At 37.0% G+C, this 18924-nt stretch overlaps 1 protein-coding gene across 6 annotated transcripts in view; it reads left to right on the forward strand.

The window, feature by feature from the left end:
* The first annotated feature begins 2070 nt into the window (after positions 1 to 2070).
* plcg1 (phospholipase C, gamma 1) overlaps positions 2071 to 18924 on the forward strand; it is a 65914-nt gene continuing 49060 nt past the window's right edge. For 5 of the 6 annotated variants that reach the window (XM_048178353.1, XM_048178355.1, XM_048178359.1 and 2 more), the window contains exons 1-3: positions 2072 to 2312; positions 2940 to 3221; positions 18678 to 18830. In XM_048178353.1, the coding sequence (XP_048034310.1) occupies positions 3005 to 3221; positions 18678 to 18830 (370 nt within the window). In that variant the 5' untranslated portion in view covers positions 2072 to 2312; positions 2940 to 3004. Of the gene's footprint in view, positions 2313 to 2939; positions 3222 to 18677; positions 18831 to 18924 lie in introns of all 6 variants that reach the window. The other variant, XM_048178358.1, reaches the window with a different exon arrangement.

Consider the following 18924-nt stretch of genomic DNA (forward strand, 5'->3'; position numbering starts at 1 on the left):
TTCAAACCCTGGTTTGATACTGTAAATATGGAAAAAAGCCGAGAATGCTGTGTCTGTTGTATCTTAACCAGACTATCAAAAAAGATGGTAATTTTGTCAATATGTTATGAGCTTGTGTGACAACAATGTAGTATACTACTATTTCTATATTGCATAGTTTAATTTAATATTTTTAACTGTGTTCTGTACAGTAGCCTACTTACTGAATAGTATTCCTATCTATAGCCATACTGCACAATGTTTCATATCAGAAAAAACAGTAGGCAGTACACAGTACATACTGAACAGGGCAACTAGTTTAAATACTGTATAGGCTGAACATATACTGCATACTGTTTCACATACTTTATACACACAATAGTAGGCAGCACATACTGTGTAGTATATAGTAAACAGTATGCTAGTATTGCATGCTGAACACTAGGTCACCTGAGTATCCAGTTCATACAGAAAATTCAAATCTTGTGCATGGTAGACATTGCAGGAAGCGTAAATGTGGTATTTCAGTAGTATGCTATTCCAAATAGCCATAATACATACTATGTCAAACAATTATATTGTAAAATATTATGCAGTATATAGTAAAGAGTAAACAACTAACACATATTTTTTACACAAAATAGTAGGCACTACATAGTGCAGTATATAGTAAGCAGTACACAAGTATTATATTTCCAAACATTGCCTATATCACCGAGGTATTCAATTCATACTGAAATTTCAAATACTGTGCATAGTATACACACAGAAGGCATAAGTGTGGTATTGTAGTACAGTATGCTATTCCAAACAGCCATAATGCCTACTGTTTTCCAAACGTTTAAAATACAATGCAGTACACAGTATATATTGAACAGTAAGCAACTAGTATTCTAGTATGAGAGCATCCCCCACGTCTTCTACACCCATCTTGCATACTGTGCAGTATATTGTATACCAAACATATGCTGCATCCGAAATTGCGTACTGAGTAGGCACTACATTTGAATTTGAATTTACTACACGACCATTAAAAAGTATGTCCTGTATAGTATGTATGTGGGTAGTATGAATGAAATTTGGACATACTACATCTGCCATGTTGTTACTGTCGCATGACCTACCAGCTTCACTTCCATTCAAATCTTCTCCCATGGCCTTATGGGATAGTAAAGTGTCCTTCAAATGCACACTTCAGAATCTCAGTGAAAGTAGTAAGTCATCTGGGTACTTTTCACCCCTTTTTTTTCCAAATACTATGTATTCGGACATGCTACTCTTTTGGCGTACTGTTTTTCGCACGCTAAAAGTGAAGTATTCAATTTCACTGAATTTCAGAACTGCGTAATGTACTACTCGTACACTCTAAAAAAAATGGTACTATATAGTACTGAAAATGGTTCTTTGGCTTGTAATCATAGGGGAACTGCTTTAAGTGCTGTATAGCACCAAATCTTGGTGCTTCAGTCAGCGGTTCTTCAGCAGTTCTTTGGGATGACTGAGGTGCTATAGCACCGCTACTGTATACAGAACCTGTTAAGCCCCTGTATGGTTCTTCAGCGGTTTGGGGTGGTTCTTTGGGGTGGTTAAGGTGCTATATAGCACCTCTGCCGTACAAAGAACCTGTTAAGCCCCTTTAAAGGTTCTTTACGAGCCAAAGAACGACTATTGGTGCTGTTTAGCACCATTTTTGTTGAAGAAATAAAATCCGATATGGCAACTCTTAAGGTTCTACATTTGACAAAGGTACTGTAGAGCACCTTTAAAGATATGGTGCTACATACATGAACCTTTTTTTAGAGTGTACTATGTATACCATATCTTTCTATGGCAGAAATAGTAAAAGTAGTATGCTAGTATGCAGTTCCGAATTCAGCACAGGTTACCTAGGTGTCCAATTCAAACAGAAAATTCAAATTATGTGCATAGTAATAGTAAGTGTGGTATTGTAGTATGCTGTTCCAAACAGCCACAATGCATACTGTTTTACACACTTAAAAATAGTAGGCAGTACACAGCGCACAGTGCGCACTAGTGTTCCATTCCACGCACAGCGGTGGTTAAAGTGCGGCGCTGTGTCTTTAAGAGGCCGTGCGCTCTCGGTGTGCTGTAGGGATCGGCTGATGGGGGAAGGGCTTTCGCACATCAACTCATGGCGGAGAGCAGATCTCACACTCGGCTCGATCACACCGCCGCGGCCGCCGCTCAGATCCGCCAAACTCGCGTCTGATCATGGGCAGAGGACGACATGCGCGCAGCTGAGATTGCGGACAGATTGGACGTTGTGTTTCTGCTTTTATTGCGTGTCAGAGAGCCAGCTGCATCCATACACGGTAAGACAAAACAAACCTGTGTTGTTATTATTATCATCATCATCATCATCATTAGATACAAAATAGATGCTCCGATCTTTCTTTCTCATGTGTATTCTGATGTTAAAACAATTTCAGAATGTACAGTTTTTGTTATCATTAATAATAGAGAATCAGTGATTTTTTTTGTTTGTTTGTTTGTTTGCATTGGTTGCATCAGTATAAAGTGATTTTAGTGGCTTTATTTAGGCTAACTAAATAGTATAAAATAAAATGAACTCAATCTCTATAATCTACATAAACATACAAGACTTAAGGTTATAGTATAACGTTACATTTGAGGGATAATGATTTGCTGTTCATGTATATGTTCTAATAATAAATTAATGCACTTTTATGCACTGATTATCAATACATATTCAGCTGTTCACAATATGACTATTTCTATAGTCTATAATCTGTCTATATAACCACCAAAAAGGCCAATAATTCCAACTTAAATGGACACATGTGGATGCATCATACAGCAGGCCTCTGTGTGTGTGTGTGTTTTCATAACCGATGTATATAGTGCGTACACTGCTGCTACTATGCCATAATGTTGTTTCGTGATTTTTCAGATGCACATTTTCTTCTTTTTTTTTGTAGGTGTCCTCCTCAGGCCCGGGAGGCTGTGAATTATTCTGAAAGGAACTGAAGAACAAACAGGGGAAATGGCTGCAACTGTGGGTTTCTCCTCCAATGGACCTGTACCCTGGACGATGAGCGACACCGAGGTGAACAATCTCTACCGGGATCTAGAGTTGGGCACTGTACTGACGCTCTTTTACTCCAAAAAGTCTCAAAGACCAGAGAGAAGGACGTTTCAAGTCAAGCTTGAGACCAGACAGATTATCTGGACCAGAGGAACGGATAAAATCGAGGGCGAAAGTAAGTTACGCCTTGCTTCTGGGTGTTTAACTCAAGATTGGTGGATAGTAAATCAGTGCTTGGCATTATGGGTTCAGAAAAGAGTACTTGGTGTGGTATTTGCATATTTCATAACCACAGTTTTGGTCCCCACAGCCATTAGCTATTTATACTTAATACTATTTCCCTTTAAAGTGGTTGATGCTGTATTTATAAAAGCATATTGGGTTTATTCAATGAAACATAATGACTACGCGACATGAATTACACAAACCTGCACTGCCAACGTTTTCTTTATGTCAAGACCTTCATTTGCTTATTCAACTGTTTATTTTTAGTTTTCTTGGTGGAAAATGACAGGGATTTTGACTGGTACGCATTATGTATGTATGGCTTCTGTATAGGTACTTATTTTGACCTTTGCTTCAAGTATAATAATTTAACAACCTCAAGATGCGTCTTCAGCTCTGCCTCTTTGTTTGCTTTTAAAGTAGTTCTTAATGATTTTCATTGGGACTGAATTGATTCGTTCTGGATATGTATAGTTACTGTGATTGCTTTTGTTTTGGGCGAACAGTAGGTTATGGCTTGTGTGCTAACACGTTTAACAGTAGTGTACTGCTCGTCTTGGGTCTGATTGTAGGGCAGGCCCATCTGTGCTGCTGTTTTCCTGCGGCGGGATGTCTTACACACAGCTGCGCTTTGCTCCGGATGCACCAGCCACACTAAACAGAAAAAAAAAAAACACCCAGTGAGCCTCACCGTGGTGTAATTGCGTGTCTGAAGTTATATGTGACTTTCTTAAATCAGACGTAGGGCCACTTTATGTAAGGATATAATAAACAGATTTCATGTTTGGTATGCGAGGTTGTTCAAGTGATCGATGTTTAGTTGTGGATGGATTTAATTGACCTTAATTAAGTGTTATGAAGCATATGTTTGGTAAGAACTTTCATCGTCACAGGAAATTTGCTGCTTTAGGTGCGCAGAAACATGAGATCATGCTAAACACATGGACCAGGGTTCCTGCAGTCATGGAAAACCTGGACGTTTTTTTTTTTTTTAAAAAAAGGAAATTCATTGTTTTTAGAGAACAGTTTTGATAGATATGCTTTGCTCTAATATATTTAAAGGGTTAGATCACCCAAAAATTAAAATTCAGTCATTAATTACTCGCCCTCATGTCGTTCCACACCTGTGAGACCTTTGTTAATTTTCGGAACACAGATTAAGATATTTTTGATAAAATCCAATGGCTCAGTGAGGCCTGCATTGCCAGATCATTTCATTTTTCAATGCCCTGGAAGGTACTAAAAACATATCTAAAACAGTTCATGTGAGTTCATTGGTTCAACCTTATTTTTATAAAGCGACAAGAATATTTTTCGTGCGCCAAAAAACAAAAACAAAATAACGACTTTATTCAACAATATCTAGTGATGGCTGATTTCAAAACACTGCTTCATGAAGCTTTACGAATTATAATATTAAAGGAACACTCCACTTTTTTTGAAAACGGGCTCATTTTCCAACTCCCCTAGAGTTAAACAGTTGAGTTTTACCATTTTCGAATCCATTCAGCCGATCTTCGGGTCTGGCGGTACCACTTTTAGCATAGCTTAGCATAGTTCATTGGATCTGATTAGACCGTTAGCATCTCGTTCAAAAATGACCAAAGAGTTTCGATATTTTTCCTGTTTAAAACTTGACTCTTCTGTAGTTCCATCGTGTACTAAGACCGACGGAAAATGAAAAGTTGCGATTTTCTAGGCCGATTTTCTAGGAACTATACTCTCATTCCGGCGTAATAATATTCCGGTGTAATAATTCAGCAGACGCAATGATATTACGCAGCGGCTGTGACCCCCTGCTTGCACAGGGAGCGTGCCTTGCAACCATGGAGACATTTGTGAGAGACGCTGCGTAATATCATTGCGCTTGCTGCACTCATGGTACGGCAGCAAAGTTCCTTGATTATTACGCCGGAATGAGAGTATAGTTCTTAGCCATATCGGCCTAGAAAATCCTAACTTTTCATTTTCCGTCGGTCTTAGTACACGATGTAACTACAGAAGAGTCAAGTTTTAAATGGGAAAAATATCGAAACTCTTTGGTCATTTTTGAGCGAGATGCTAACGGTCTAATCAGATTCAATGAACTATGCTAAGCTATGCTAAAAGTGGTACCGCAGACCCGGAGATCGGCTGAATGGATTCGGAAAATGGTAAAACTCAACTGCTTAACTCTAGGGGAGTTGGAAAATGAGCCTATTTTCAAAAAAAGTGGAGTGTTCCTTTAAGGTTGAACCACTGTAGTCACATGAACTGTTTTAAATATGTTTTTAGTACCTTTCTATGTTAATTATCTTGCTGTCAATAGAGGCCTCACTGATCAGAAATATCTTGATTTATGTTCCGAAGATGAATGAAGGTCTTACGGGTCTTATAGGTGTGGAACGACATGAGGATGGGTAATTAATGACAGAATTTTTATTTTTGTGTGAACTAACCCTTTAATGCGTTTGAAATTACTTACAGTGAGTGCAGTCTCCACAAACTTATTTTTTAAAAATCTATCCAGTGATCATAAACTTGTTGGTTAAAAGTAGTGATGCACAGAGATACATTTTTGGTAAAATATTTTGGTAATTAAATTTGGGTAATTGTGACTGAACTTGGTATTCTGTTTAGGGTGTCTCAGCTTATGAATTTAACCAGTCGTAGTAAATTTCTTCCGGCTCTTGATATTTCAGCCATGCAAATTTTACATATTGCTGCTTTAGAATAATTTTTGGTCACGGTAAAGTGTGAATTATGTTTACCTGTTGTAACAATATTTTCCCTGTATTACTTGTTAAAAGGGATGGGAGGTCGGCAGTATGCGTGCTATATTTTTAATTGGGGCCATGCCGTTTGCTTTATATTAATTGCGTGTTCGTCACAAATATATTGTTTTTTTTTTTTAAAAAAGGTAACTCCCAACTTAGTTTTGGAATTGCTATTCTAATAGTAATCTTAAATGCTCTGTACACATTTATATTTATTTTTATCTTCTCAGACTTCATGTAATGTTTTGTCCACAGCTTCATGTTTTCTGTTTGTCATCTATTGATGACGAAATGTGAGGGATACAGGTGGCTGGTCTTTAGAAAGCGCTTCTTTATTTGCAAATCGACATTATAAAAGGAGAGATGTTTTGGAATGCTGTTTAACTTTATGGATCAGTTGAAACCGTTTAAAGCATGTTCTGTTTTGTCAAATAAGAACATATAAGTCATGGGCGTAGCAGACTGCGTTGAGGTGACGAACTTGCATATGTCAAGCATGACGTGCTTGGTTCGGTCTTTATGCTCAAGTGATTGTACTCATATATTCTCCTTTATTTTTGTCTGATTATCAGTGCATTTCTCTTTATCAGCGAGTCAGATAAGCCGAGTTACGAAATGTTTCGGTTGGTTTGTAAGCCAGGCTGGATCCACACCAAAACTTTCCCACAACTTCTAACCTAATTCACTCTCTGACCAAGAGTTCATTCTCCATTATCACAGAATCAGACATTAATAAAGCTCACTGTGCATTTTGTCCTGTAACTAAAGTTAAAGTCGCTTGTTGGGACAAATTGTGCTTATGAATCACATTTTGAGAAGTGCCTGTGAGTTTCAAATGTGATATTTTGATGGATTGTTTTTGGATGTTCTCGTGGCAGAAGTTTCTTAAGGTGTGTGTGTGCGCAGCTCTCTGCGTTCTTTCTGTTGTGTGTTTGTGAGACAGGAAGACTCTTGGTTGTGCCGTGCAGTCTTGTGTTTCCTGCTGCCCTGTTTGGAATTGTCAAGCGGTTCTCTTGCACCCAGCCTGAGCTCCTATCTCAGGCCAACTGCCTTTGTCCTGTGTGTGTGTGTGTGTGTGTGTGTGTGTGTGTGTTTGCCTTAGAGAGGGGCTTCCTCCGCAGGACTGTTGTGTTTGTACTCTCCAACTTTATCGTATAAAAAGAAACAGATGGAGCAAATATGGACACTACTATCTGGCCCTGCTGAGGTCATATTTTTGGGTGATTATGCAAGTACTTTGTTCTTGTAAATTCTGATGAGATCAGTTTATCAGAAAACATCTTTAAAGAGAAACTTACTCAACTAATTCATGTGGATTTGGGGCATCTTTTAAGGTTTTAGTGGTATTAGACTTGACCCAAAGAAGTGTACTTGAGTTTAAATGTTAGTCAAAGTCTAAAAGTTATCCTGATTTAGGGAGACCGGGATAGCTGCATAATGGCCGTGTTGAAAGGTATACAGAAACAAAAACCTAAAAAAAAAAAAAAAACCTGCCCCACACCTTAAAGGGTTAGTTCAGCCAAAAATGAAAATTCTGTCAATTATTACTCACCCTCATGCCGTTCCACACCCGTAAGACCTTTGTTAACCTTCAGAATGCAAATTAAGATATGTTTGTTGAAATCCAATGGCTCAGTGAGGCCTCCATAGGGAGCAATGACATTTCCTCTCTCAAGATCCATAAAGGTACTAAAAACATATTTAAATCAGTTTATGTGAGTACAGTGGTTCAATATTAATATTATAAAGCGACGAGAATATTTTTGGTGTGGCAAAAAAACTAAATAACGACTTATATAGTGATGGCCAATTTCAAAACACTGCTTCAGGAAGCATCGGAGCATTATGAATCGGTGTGTCGAATCAGCTGTTCGGAGCGCCAAAGTCACGTGATTTCAGCAGTTTGGCAGTTTGACACGCGATCCGAATCATGATTCGATGCTACATGAAGCAGTGTTTTGAAATCGGCCATCACTAAAGTCATTATTTTGTTTTTTTTGGCGCACCAAAAATATTCTTGTCGCTTTATAATATTAATATTGAACCACTGTACTCATATGAACTGATTTAAATATGTTTTTAGTACCTTTATGGATCTTGAGAGACGAAATGTCACTGCTCCTTATGAAGGCCTCGCGGAGCCATCGGATTTCAACTAAAATATCTTAATTTGTGTTCTGAAGATGAATGAAGGTCTTACGGGTGTGGAACAGCATGAGGGTGAGTAATAAATGACAGAATTTTCATTTTTGGGTGAACTAGCCCTGTAACAGGCAGTTTTCGCCGTCAATTGTAAAGACCTTACGGCACCCACATTACTCTGCCCTGAAGATAGCCACACTTTGATTTAGGTGTGAATGGTATGTGTTTGTGTATTAAATAAACTTGTGGTAATGCACATTTTTAGGTAATTTGGTGAATTAAATAGTTTACAAATTAAAGGTACTTCAACTAGAGCTGCACGATTAATCGTTAAAAGATTGCAATCTTGATTCAAACACCCAGGCTATCTTTTTTTTTTTTTTTTTTTAAGTTATATTTATGGGTTTTTTGTGTCTTTTATTTGGAGAGGACAGTAGAAAGCAGACAGGAAAACATTGGGCAGAGACAGGGGGCAGGATCGGCAAAGGACCTCGAGACGGGAATAGAACTCGGGTCGCCGTGAACACATTTGCGCCATACTAACCACTAGGCTATCGGCGCTGATGCGATCTTATTCCTAAATGACAGTGATTCACTATCATTAATCATCTATTAAACTTTTGACAAAATAAAATTCAGATCTGCGTTGGTGCAGAGAGAGAGCAGTTGTCATGTATAGATATGAAACTGCTTCACAAACAGTCTTTTTAAGCACACCGTAGTACTGCTTGATTATTGCAAAAATCATAATCACAATTATTTTGGTCAATATTGAAATCACGGTATTATAACACAATTATTGTTGGGTGATATAAGTCTTATTTCATGATATGAGTCATTTTTAAATATCAGTGAAATAACACAATTATCGATACTTCAGCAAAAACTATTACTCAAACTAATTACTTTAAAACTATTACTATAACTAATTTTTTTAAAAAAACCTATTACTAGGTAAACATTTTTTTTTAATAACGCTCAGTACTTTTCAAGGGCAGTTACTCAATGTCCGTCAGCCAAAATGACGCTCTGAGTCTGCTTACTCATTGATGTACCTGAGGATTTTGAAGAAGTGACTTTAAATGCAGTTTATTGTGATGCAAAATACAGAAAGCTATGTTTTGTATAAGGCTATGTTGATACACTAAAAATATCACTAAAAGGTGAGAAAATATTGAAACCACAAGGGAAAATCTACTCAAACGTCAAGAAGCAAGATACTTTCTGCAGATCCAAACTGAGTAAATGTTTTTCTTAAAATAAATGTAACTTTGCCTGCATGCATATAGCCTTTGTATTTAATGTAGAAAATAAATCACAATGTAAAATGAATGATGGTCAGTGTCATAAAGAACAAGTGCGATTTTAGTCAGTTCACCTTTCTGAAAACATCCACCAGACTGTTTTCTACTATTCCTTTGTGCAAACGTAGAGATAGTTTGCTAGTTTGGGTGATTATTTAATATTCAGTTGTTCGTGCGGTCTGTTGCAGAGTCTGATCCAACGCTTGCATTTTTTTGAGATCACTGGTTGGTTTTGGGAATGTAACTATCAAATCTGGATTCCTATTATCCAAATATGTACCAAAAGAAACAACACCTTTTTCCCATAATGTTGGAAATTTGCCAAAAAAGGAGGTATGTCACAGGCAGTTCATTAAGTCCAGCACGTCAGCTCAATGATTTGATTGGCTTTTCAGGCTTTTATCAAACATCTTGGTCAAACAAGTTTGAAGCTGGTTTTGAAAATTTTGGCACAAGAATGTAAACACATCGATGCAAGGACTTAAGGATGCAAAGACTACAGTGGATAGTCCGGACTGCTGGGAGAATCTTCAGTACACCCCTTCCCACACCCCCTAAGATCTGTACTCATCCAGAGTGAGTAAAAGAGCTGGCAAAATCACTGTGGACCCCTCACATCCAGGCCACTTCCTCTTTGAACTGTTGCCGTCTGGTCAGCGCTACAGAGCACCAAAGGCACAAGAAAAGTTTATTTTCTTTCTCATATTTATTTAGCATATCAGCATATATTTCTGATATTTATCTTTCCTCTTATTCACATTCCCTTGTATTGTATATAACATACCTGTACAAAAATATAGTCTATTTTATATATTTTTATTCACTTATTTTACTTTTATTTTGTCGCTGTCATTCTGTCTGTGCACTGGAAGCTTCTGTCATCAAGACAAATTCCTTGTATGTGTAAGCATACTTGGCAGTAAATAAAGCTCATTCTGATTTTGAATTACAAGTAATCCAGATTACAGGTAATCAGTTTACTACTAGGGGTGTAATGGCACATGTATTTGTCCCGAACCGTTTAGTTATAGTACCGAAATACAGATATGTTTGTAGTAACATACACTTAGTCACAGGCGATCCACACTCCAGTCCAGAAGGGGGCGTGCGCAGTAATGCAACGCTGTTTGCTAACCGCCACAATAGGTAAGAGCAGAAGAAGAGATGATCTATGCACCAACCCAAAACAAGAGTTTAGATGGCACGCAAGAGCTTGCTAGTAGCCTATATGCTGAGTTTTGATTAATTTTTGTGACGCACTCCACAAGATTCACGGAAAGAAAACCAGTATGGCAGAAAGTGGCATTCTGTTTGTTTTCTTTTTTTTACAAAAGCACAATGTGGCTTGTTTGTTAGTATTTATTGCGAGTGTACACAAATAAAAATTGACAATGTTTGTTGTTATTGTGAGTGTAGACAAATACAGTTTCGAATGATGCCTTACTTTTCGCTGTTATGAGACAAAATCAACAGGCTCTTTTTCTCCTCCTCGCTCATCTTTCCGTGATTTCTTGCAAATGTAACACGAGTTGCTTTTCAGTTTTGTAGCTGATTGTGACCAAACACCTTTTGTATTTTTATCAGCCATAAAAAAAAAAAAGACCTATGCAAGAGTGGATTCTGTTTACTGCTTAGTGCTTAAAGGCCCCGGTATACTTCAAACGAAATCGAAAAACGAACTGATGTGACGTCAATTCGAACAAAATCAGGCCAAAACGAAGTTTGTTTTGTGTTCTTTTTGGAAGTTCGAAACGGCTTTCCAAAGCGAACTTTCAGGAAAAGTTTGCTCCAGCTGCAAAACACCTTCGTACTACCATTGGTCAGTGACGATAACGTAAAAGGAGGCTCCGCCTTCACTCGCATGGGACGCGTCTTTAAAGGTGCCCTAGAATCAGAATTTGAATTTACATCGGCATAGTTGAATAACAAGAGTTCATTACATGGGAAAAGACATACATTGAGTTTCAAACCCCATTGTTTCCTCCTCCTTATGTAAATCTCATTTGTTTAAAAGACTTCCGGAAAACACTCGGATCTCAACATAACACCGACTGTTAATATGTATGACCCCAATATTTGCATAATGCCAGCCCATTCGACGCATTAGACAAGGAAAGGCAGTATTAACGGCTGGATCTGTGCACAGACAAGGTAAGCAAGCAAGAACAACAGCGAAAAATTGCAGATGGAGCAATAATAACTGACATGATCCATGATATCATGATATTTGTAAATTGTCTTTCTAAATGTTTCATTAGCATGTTGCTAATGTACTGTTAAATGTGGTTAAAGTTACCATCGTTTCTTACTGTATTCACGGAGACGAGAGTCGTTGCTATTTTCATTTTTAAACACGTGCAGTCTGTATAATGCATAAACACAACTTCATTCTTTATAAATCTCTCCAACAATGTGTAATGTTAGCTTTAGCCACGGAGCATAGCCTCAAACTCACACAGAATCAAACGTAACCATCTAAATAAATACTTTACTCACATAATTCGAAGCATGCATGACGAACATCTTGTAAAGATCCATTTGAGGGTTATATTAGCTGTGTGAACTTTGTAAATGCGCTGTAATATAGTCGACAGCTCGTGTGGCAGATGGAGCGCATCTCTTAAAGGGGCCGTGCTGAAAAAATCAGTGCATAGTTAATGATGCCCCAAAATAGGCAGCTAAAAAAATTAATTTAAAAAAATCTATGGGGTATTTTGAGCTGAAACTTCACAGACACATTCAGGGGACACCTAGGACTTATATTACATCTTGTAAAAAAACAATCTAGGGCACCTTTAACTCATTTTGTGTGTTTGAGTTTGTTGAGGTAAGATCTCTGCGGGTGAAAACCATGGTGAAAACATGAACACACTGGATAGCTGCTTTATAGTACAAAATGAAGTTGTGCTTGTAAAAAAAAAAAAAAAAAATGAGGCACTCGCACTGTTTTTCATGTTTGATACTGTAAAGCTGCTTGATTTTAAGCAATCTATTAAATAAAGTGCTATATGAAGATGTGATGTGACTGGAGTGCTACTTTGCAGAGCTCGTGCTAACATACCATGTTGTTATGATCATTCGCTTTTCTTATGCTTTCTATAATAAATGCTTGCTGTTTTCTCATTTTTGGTGTTTATTTTGTTACTGAGAAGAAAGTGCACGGCACATATTTACATATTCATCTAACCGTCGCTCTCAGCAGTGTGGGCGGTGTCAGACGTTCGTTTACAGTATATTGCTGGTCACACATTTCGAACTTCGTCGTTTTACCCCTAAACGAAGAACGAAAAAGAACTTCGTTTGAAGTATACTGGGGCCTTAATACTCTAAAGGAGGGTGTTCTGTATAAAGTAGGGAGCTACATGCCGCTGGGTGGAACAAACTTTAATTTGCACTACTGTCTATTCAAAATAAATAAAAACAAACCTAGCATTGGGGATTCGTTGCTTTTTCCTGTTGTACCGAACTCGCATCCAACCGTGACGAGGTATGTACCGAACCATGACTTCTGTGTACCATTAAGCTGGATTTATACTTTCGCCTGGCTCTGCTGACTGCGCGCGCACCTCCCCAAACAGACAAGACGTTTATACTTGACGCCCTTGCCGTTGTTCTATTCTTTGGAATGACAGGGGTCGAGAAATTGTTCTCTAAATCAGCAGGAAGCAGCGGTGAGAAGAAGAAAGGTACACTTGACAATGTTTATTCTAGTAACTTAAGCTGCGTCCGAAATTGAATACTTCTCTACTATATAATACGCGAAAAACAGTATTTGAACAGAGTAGCATGTCCGAATTCATAATATTTTAAAAACAGTTGGCGAAAAGTACCCGGATGACTTGCTGCTTCTGGCGAGATTCTTAAATGCGCATACTATGGACACTTTACTATCCCATGAGGCCACTGCAGAGGATTTGTGAATGGAGCTGAAGGGATGTAACTGATGCTGGTAGGTCATGTGACAGTAACATTGTGGATGTAGTATGTCCGAATTCATTCATACTACACTCGTTCGTGCTATATAGAACATACTTTTTCAATGGTCATGAAGTAAATTTAAATTCAAATGTAGTACCTACTCAACAGTATGCGATTTCGGACGCAGCTTTACCCTTCACCAAAACCGCACAGCAAAAAGAATTGTGTAAAACCCAGTAAACCTTTTAGATTATAACTTGTGACATTAGAACAAAATATATGGATATGGGAACATGTATGCAACTAAATTAACAATCTCTTAAATATTTTCTAATTCCACTAAACATTTTCATTTAGTTTCATAAACATGGACCTTTTATTTTGATTAAAAGGGATTATTTCTGGTATTGTTGGCACATTTTGTAAATGTAAGCAACTAATTTAGACATGCAAACTGGGTGCTGGTGTGATGAGTTGTACATGCTCGGCTGGATTTGCCTCGCATTTGTGCATCTTCGGATGCTGGTTTGGGTCATAGACTGTAAAAAAAAATATAGGTTTCTGAAGAGCAGTTTTGAAACCTAAAGCCAGCCTGGCAATGGGCAAAGAGGTGGTACGTGAGTGGAGCTGAGATGACGTGACGGCAGCAGACAAACGGCTAGTGGGGACAGCAGCGACAATCCACCTGTCACTCAAGTGGCCGTGCCCTTAATTATGCAAAACTTTAAGGCTTAATATAATTCAAACAGATGAGTTATAAAAAAAATTCACCCCCCTCACAGTTGCCATGAAGGGCAAAAATAGCTATATAGATCAACCACAATTTGTACCAGATTTAAACGTGTTTCTTTCTGCTAGGCAAAAGTAATGTGTGCTTATAAAGTAATGAATTCAAATGTCTTTCAGAAATTCTAATTTATTTTTAAATATTTAAAAGATAAATTTTAGTTTTTCAGCCCCAGCGACAGCCCTAATCAATACAATATCATAAAAAAAAATCACTATATTGGATTGTATTGGCACAACGGTGTAGTCTTAAAAATAAATGTTCCTAAGGGGGTTTTCACAGTGATGCCATAGAAGAACCATTTTTTTCTTAGTGTGAAGAACATTCTAAAAAATCTAAAGAATCATTTTTCACTAAAGAACCTTTTGTCCAATTGAAAGGTTTCATGAATGTTAAAGTTTCTTCATGGAACCATCATGTATAAGTTTCAATCTTACAAACTTACAGTACTTTATAGGTCAAGTCACCTTTATTTATGTTGTGCATTACACAATACAGGTATGTTTCAAAGCAGCTTCACATTGATAAACATGAAAATAATGATCAGTTATGTCACCATGATCAAATATGAGATCAATTCAGTTGTGTTGTGAAGCAGCTCTACAGAAGACAACGGTGTCGTTGTTCAGCTGAAGTCAGTTCAGCGTTGATTCAGTTCAATAACTTTGCAAAGTTTATTTCAATTATGAAATAATTTCAGTTGATTCATCTATAAGCAGCACTACAGAAGACAAAACATAATAATAAATGGAGGTCTCGTAAGATAATCTTTCAAAATTGTTTGCCTGTATCTTTGAATAAATGAATAAACAGAACAGTGGCATTGTAGTAGCCATATGATTATGTCTTACAAGAAATTACAATTTTCCAGAATCTGATCAGATCTTGAACTAGTGGAGAAATGCACATGCACACTCCAGAAAACTCCTCTTATAGTCAAGCAGACGAGTCACAACACAGCGTGATTGGCTCTGTTACACAGTATAATGGGATCGGTGTAGTTGTGGCATCACTCGCTCGCAGGTGTAGATGGGATGTTGTTTTGTGTTCCTGAGCCAAAAAATCCAGATAAAGAGTCTAAATCCAAGAAAAATAATAATAATAATAATAATAATAATAAAAAACCCATTTATGCTGTGGTCTGCCAGTGTTCGCTGTGTTTGACGTGTCATTACTGGGAAATTGTTAGTTATTCATTCAGTGTCTTATTTAATGACACCTGCATCTCTCTTGCATATCTCTGTCAGAGCTGCACAGGATGAGTGTGGTTAAGAGTGAGGAGAAACAGGAGAGTGTGTTGGCAAGTACACACACATCTCTGTTTCTTCAGATTCTGTGTCTTTTTGCTGAGACTTGCAGGCAGAGTCTAAAATTAACCTTTTATCATGCCTTCCAATAGGTGAATTAAACATTTACCAGCCATAAATATTTCTTACCAATAAAAGCTGTTGCTATTCAATTCAGTCATGTCACTTACGAGATTCAGATTAACCCTAGTTTGGCTTAAAGTACCCCTATTATGCTTTTTTAGAATATTCCCTGTCACGCAGTGTGTAATATATATATAGTGCACGACAAATAAAGTATTAATTCTGAACTAGAGTTGCTGACCAATCACACGGTGATGCGGCAGTGCATATTATGAGAAAATTAAAGTGTTTTTGACCTTGAATGCATGTAAACCTATTGTAGGGGACTCCAAAAACAAAATTAGGAACCTTTAAAATAGCATAATAGGGGAACTTTAACTAATGTTGTAATTTGGCTTAAACATGTCGTAGTTTCTAATGAATTTTTGGTCCTGTGATTGAAATAATTATTTATGCACCAAAACCAACTCTTCTCTTTTTCTTCTCATTTGGCACAGTTATTTTTAGGCTTTGCTTACATACAGGCTTACTTGGTGCACTAGAACCTGTATTATAACCTTTTTATTTGTTGTTCATGTTTACATTATATTATGTATATTACGTATAGGCAGACACATCACTAACACTGATAGTTTTTCTTTAGTCCTTGAGAAAAAACAAACCAAAAAAAGATTGTAATGCAGGTTCAATTCCAGCATGTGAGGCTTTTATTTTTACTGCTGCTTTCCTGTCCTGTGGTGGGATCATGGTACATCGATGGTATCAGATGTACTACAGATGGATCTGATGGTATCAGATGTAATACTGTGGTATTACTAAGGTGCTTAATAAGGGATACTGGCTTATTACCATGGTACATGTCCAAATATCTCTGATAGGACCGTTCAGATGTGTCCCAAAAATAATTAAGCTTCTAATTTGCTGCATTGGATGTTTGGAAAGTTTTTATCTGGCATATAATGAAATCATATACTCAAAACTTTCCAATATTTTCTAATATAAGAAAAAAGTGACAGCAGTAAAAGCAAGACATTGTTTTCTAAAGCACAAAGTCTACTTTGTTTTTTTTTTTCCCCCACGTACGCTAAGCGAACGTATCCTTTCACAGTATACTCCATTTAATAGCTGGCGTGAACACGTGCGCTCTAGAAAGTTTCATCTTTGTCCAGTGTTTGCGTGATCTCACAAAGTTCCATTATAATCAATGAAGCTGTCTACACGACACCATGAATCTCTTATTTACATATAATAATGCAATATACACTGCCCTCCAAAAGTTTGGAAACACCCCTGGCAAAGTGTGGTTTTGGACGATATCAGCATAAATCCTTATCATTTTTTGGTGCAAATACATTAAAGTAATTTGAATTTCATTTTGATTACATAATAATGGCAATATATACAAGTCAAAGTCAGACATGCCCCTTTGCCAGCTGTGATGCTTGGTTACTGGTTTAAACTTGGCCCAGGTTTGTAAAAGATTTTTGGGTCAGCACACCTTAATAGCTTCAACAATTGATTGCCAATTAATTTTAGAATACAATGAACCAATTAGAACCCAGTTTAGGTCAGATAGCTGCTAATGGTGGATATTTTGAGGAATCAAACATTTAAGTTTTTTTCTATGTATAAACTGTTTATATAATACAATATGTTTTCGTAGTTTGTGTTGTCCCTTATCAGTGCAAAATTATCACAAATTAAAAAGGATTCATGCCAACATTGTCCAAAACCCCACTTTTCTAGGGCGTTTCTAAACTTTTGGAGGGCAGTGCATCTTATAGATATATATAGAATATATAATATATATCTTATTTACATATAATAACCCTCTTGTCTGTGTATGTATACTTATAATAAGAGGATTTGCCAGTGTGCGGAATTCAGCACTGGACAAAAACTCCAGCTTTGAGTGGTGAGTAATTCTGAATAACTTAAACACCGCTGATTGGCCATTGCATTCAAAAAATCAACAGACATGTCTGTGATTGGCTACATTCATTGCTCAATGAGGCAAAAGCACATTGTAAATAGAAACCTTTGAAGCTTTCCAGATCCAAACACAGATATGCACTAGATCGTTCGCCAATATGCTATAATTATGGAGAGAACTGATCCTATTCAAGATCCTTCCTTAATAAATTCTATATATATGTATATATATGTATATATGTGTGTATATGTATGTAAAATTATTTGCATTATTTTTGTGTTGTGGTGTTTTGCTTTACTGATTACATTTTGTAGTATTATAAAACTAGAGTTGCTTTCTAAAGTCACTCACTTCTCTGGTCACCCATGTAATCTACACACTGTTGGTATTGCACTTTTGCTTTTGTTGCATTTCAAATACCCTGTATTAAATGTAGGTAATGTAGTAAGTGGCCTAAAATAGATTTTCTTTCCTTTTTTCTTTTTTTTTGCATTAGATCCATTAGGGAAAGTATTTAAAGAACCCTATCCAATAAAGAAATACTGAATCTAATCATTGTTGTTAAATTGTTGATCGAATTGTTGTTGATCTACACTACTGTTCAAAAGTTTGGGAACAGTAAAATTAATATTATTATTTTTAAGGAATTGAATACTCTTATTCAGCAAGGCATTAAGCATTAAATTGACATTTATACTTGTAGTGTTACAAATGAGTTCCTTTTCTAAATAAATTCTCTTTTATCTTTTCATCAAAGAATACTAAAAAAAGTATCACATTTCCTCAAATATGAAGCAGCACAATTTTTTCTTCATGTATTCAAATAGACAACAGTTATCTTAAATTGTAATAATATTTCAGAGTATTACTGGAATTTGTACTGTATTTTTGATCAAATAAATGTAGCTTTTGCGAGCAGAAGAGACTTCTTTCAAAAAAACGAACAAAAAAATCTTACAGACCCCAAAATTTGAATGGTAGTGTATGTACTGAACCCTTTTAACCCAAAGATTCACACCCGTAGTTAAAGATAAAATGATAAAGAGGAAAATGGTTTTGTTTCTTTCCGGTGAAACGCATTGATGAAAACATCTCACTATATTTCAGTGCAGTTTAACGCTTGTGGTGAATGTGTAAATGACATCAGAAAAGACTTGTTTTGAGTCACTCAAGTCTGTCTCTTGTGTCCCCTTCAGTTGATATTCGGGAAATTAAGGAGATCCGGACGGGGCAGAAGTCCCGGGACTTTGATCGGTATGTGGAGGACTCTGCTGCGCGGCCGGACCAGGCCCACTGCTTCGTCATTCTCTACGGGACAGAGTTTCGGCTCAAAGCGCTCAGTCTGGCAGGTAACCGTCCAGATAAATCTACTAGCAGAAATATGTGCAAAACTTTTGTAAGAAATGAAACCGTATTAGAGTTACAGTACACACATATTCATGC

This window comes from Megalobrama amblycephala, linkage group LG24 (genome assembly GCF_018812025.1).
Source record: "Megalobrama amblycephala isolate DHTTF-2021 linkage group LG24, ASM1881202v1, whole genome shotgun sequence".
Taxonomy (NCBI): domain Eukaryota; kingdom Metazoa; phylum Chordata; class Actinopteri; order Cypriniformes; family Xenocyprididae; genus Megalobrama; species Megalobrama amblycephala.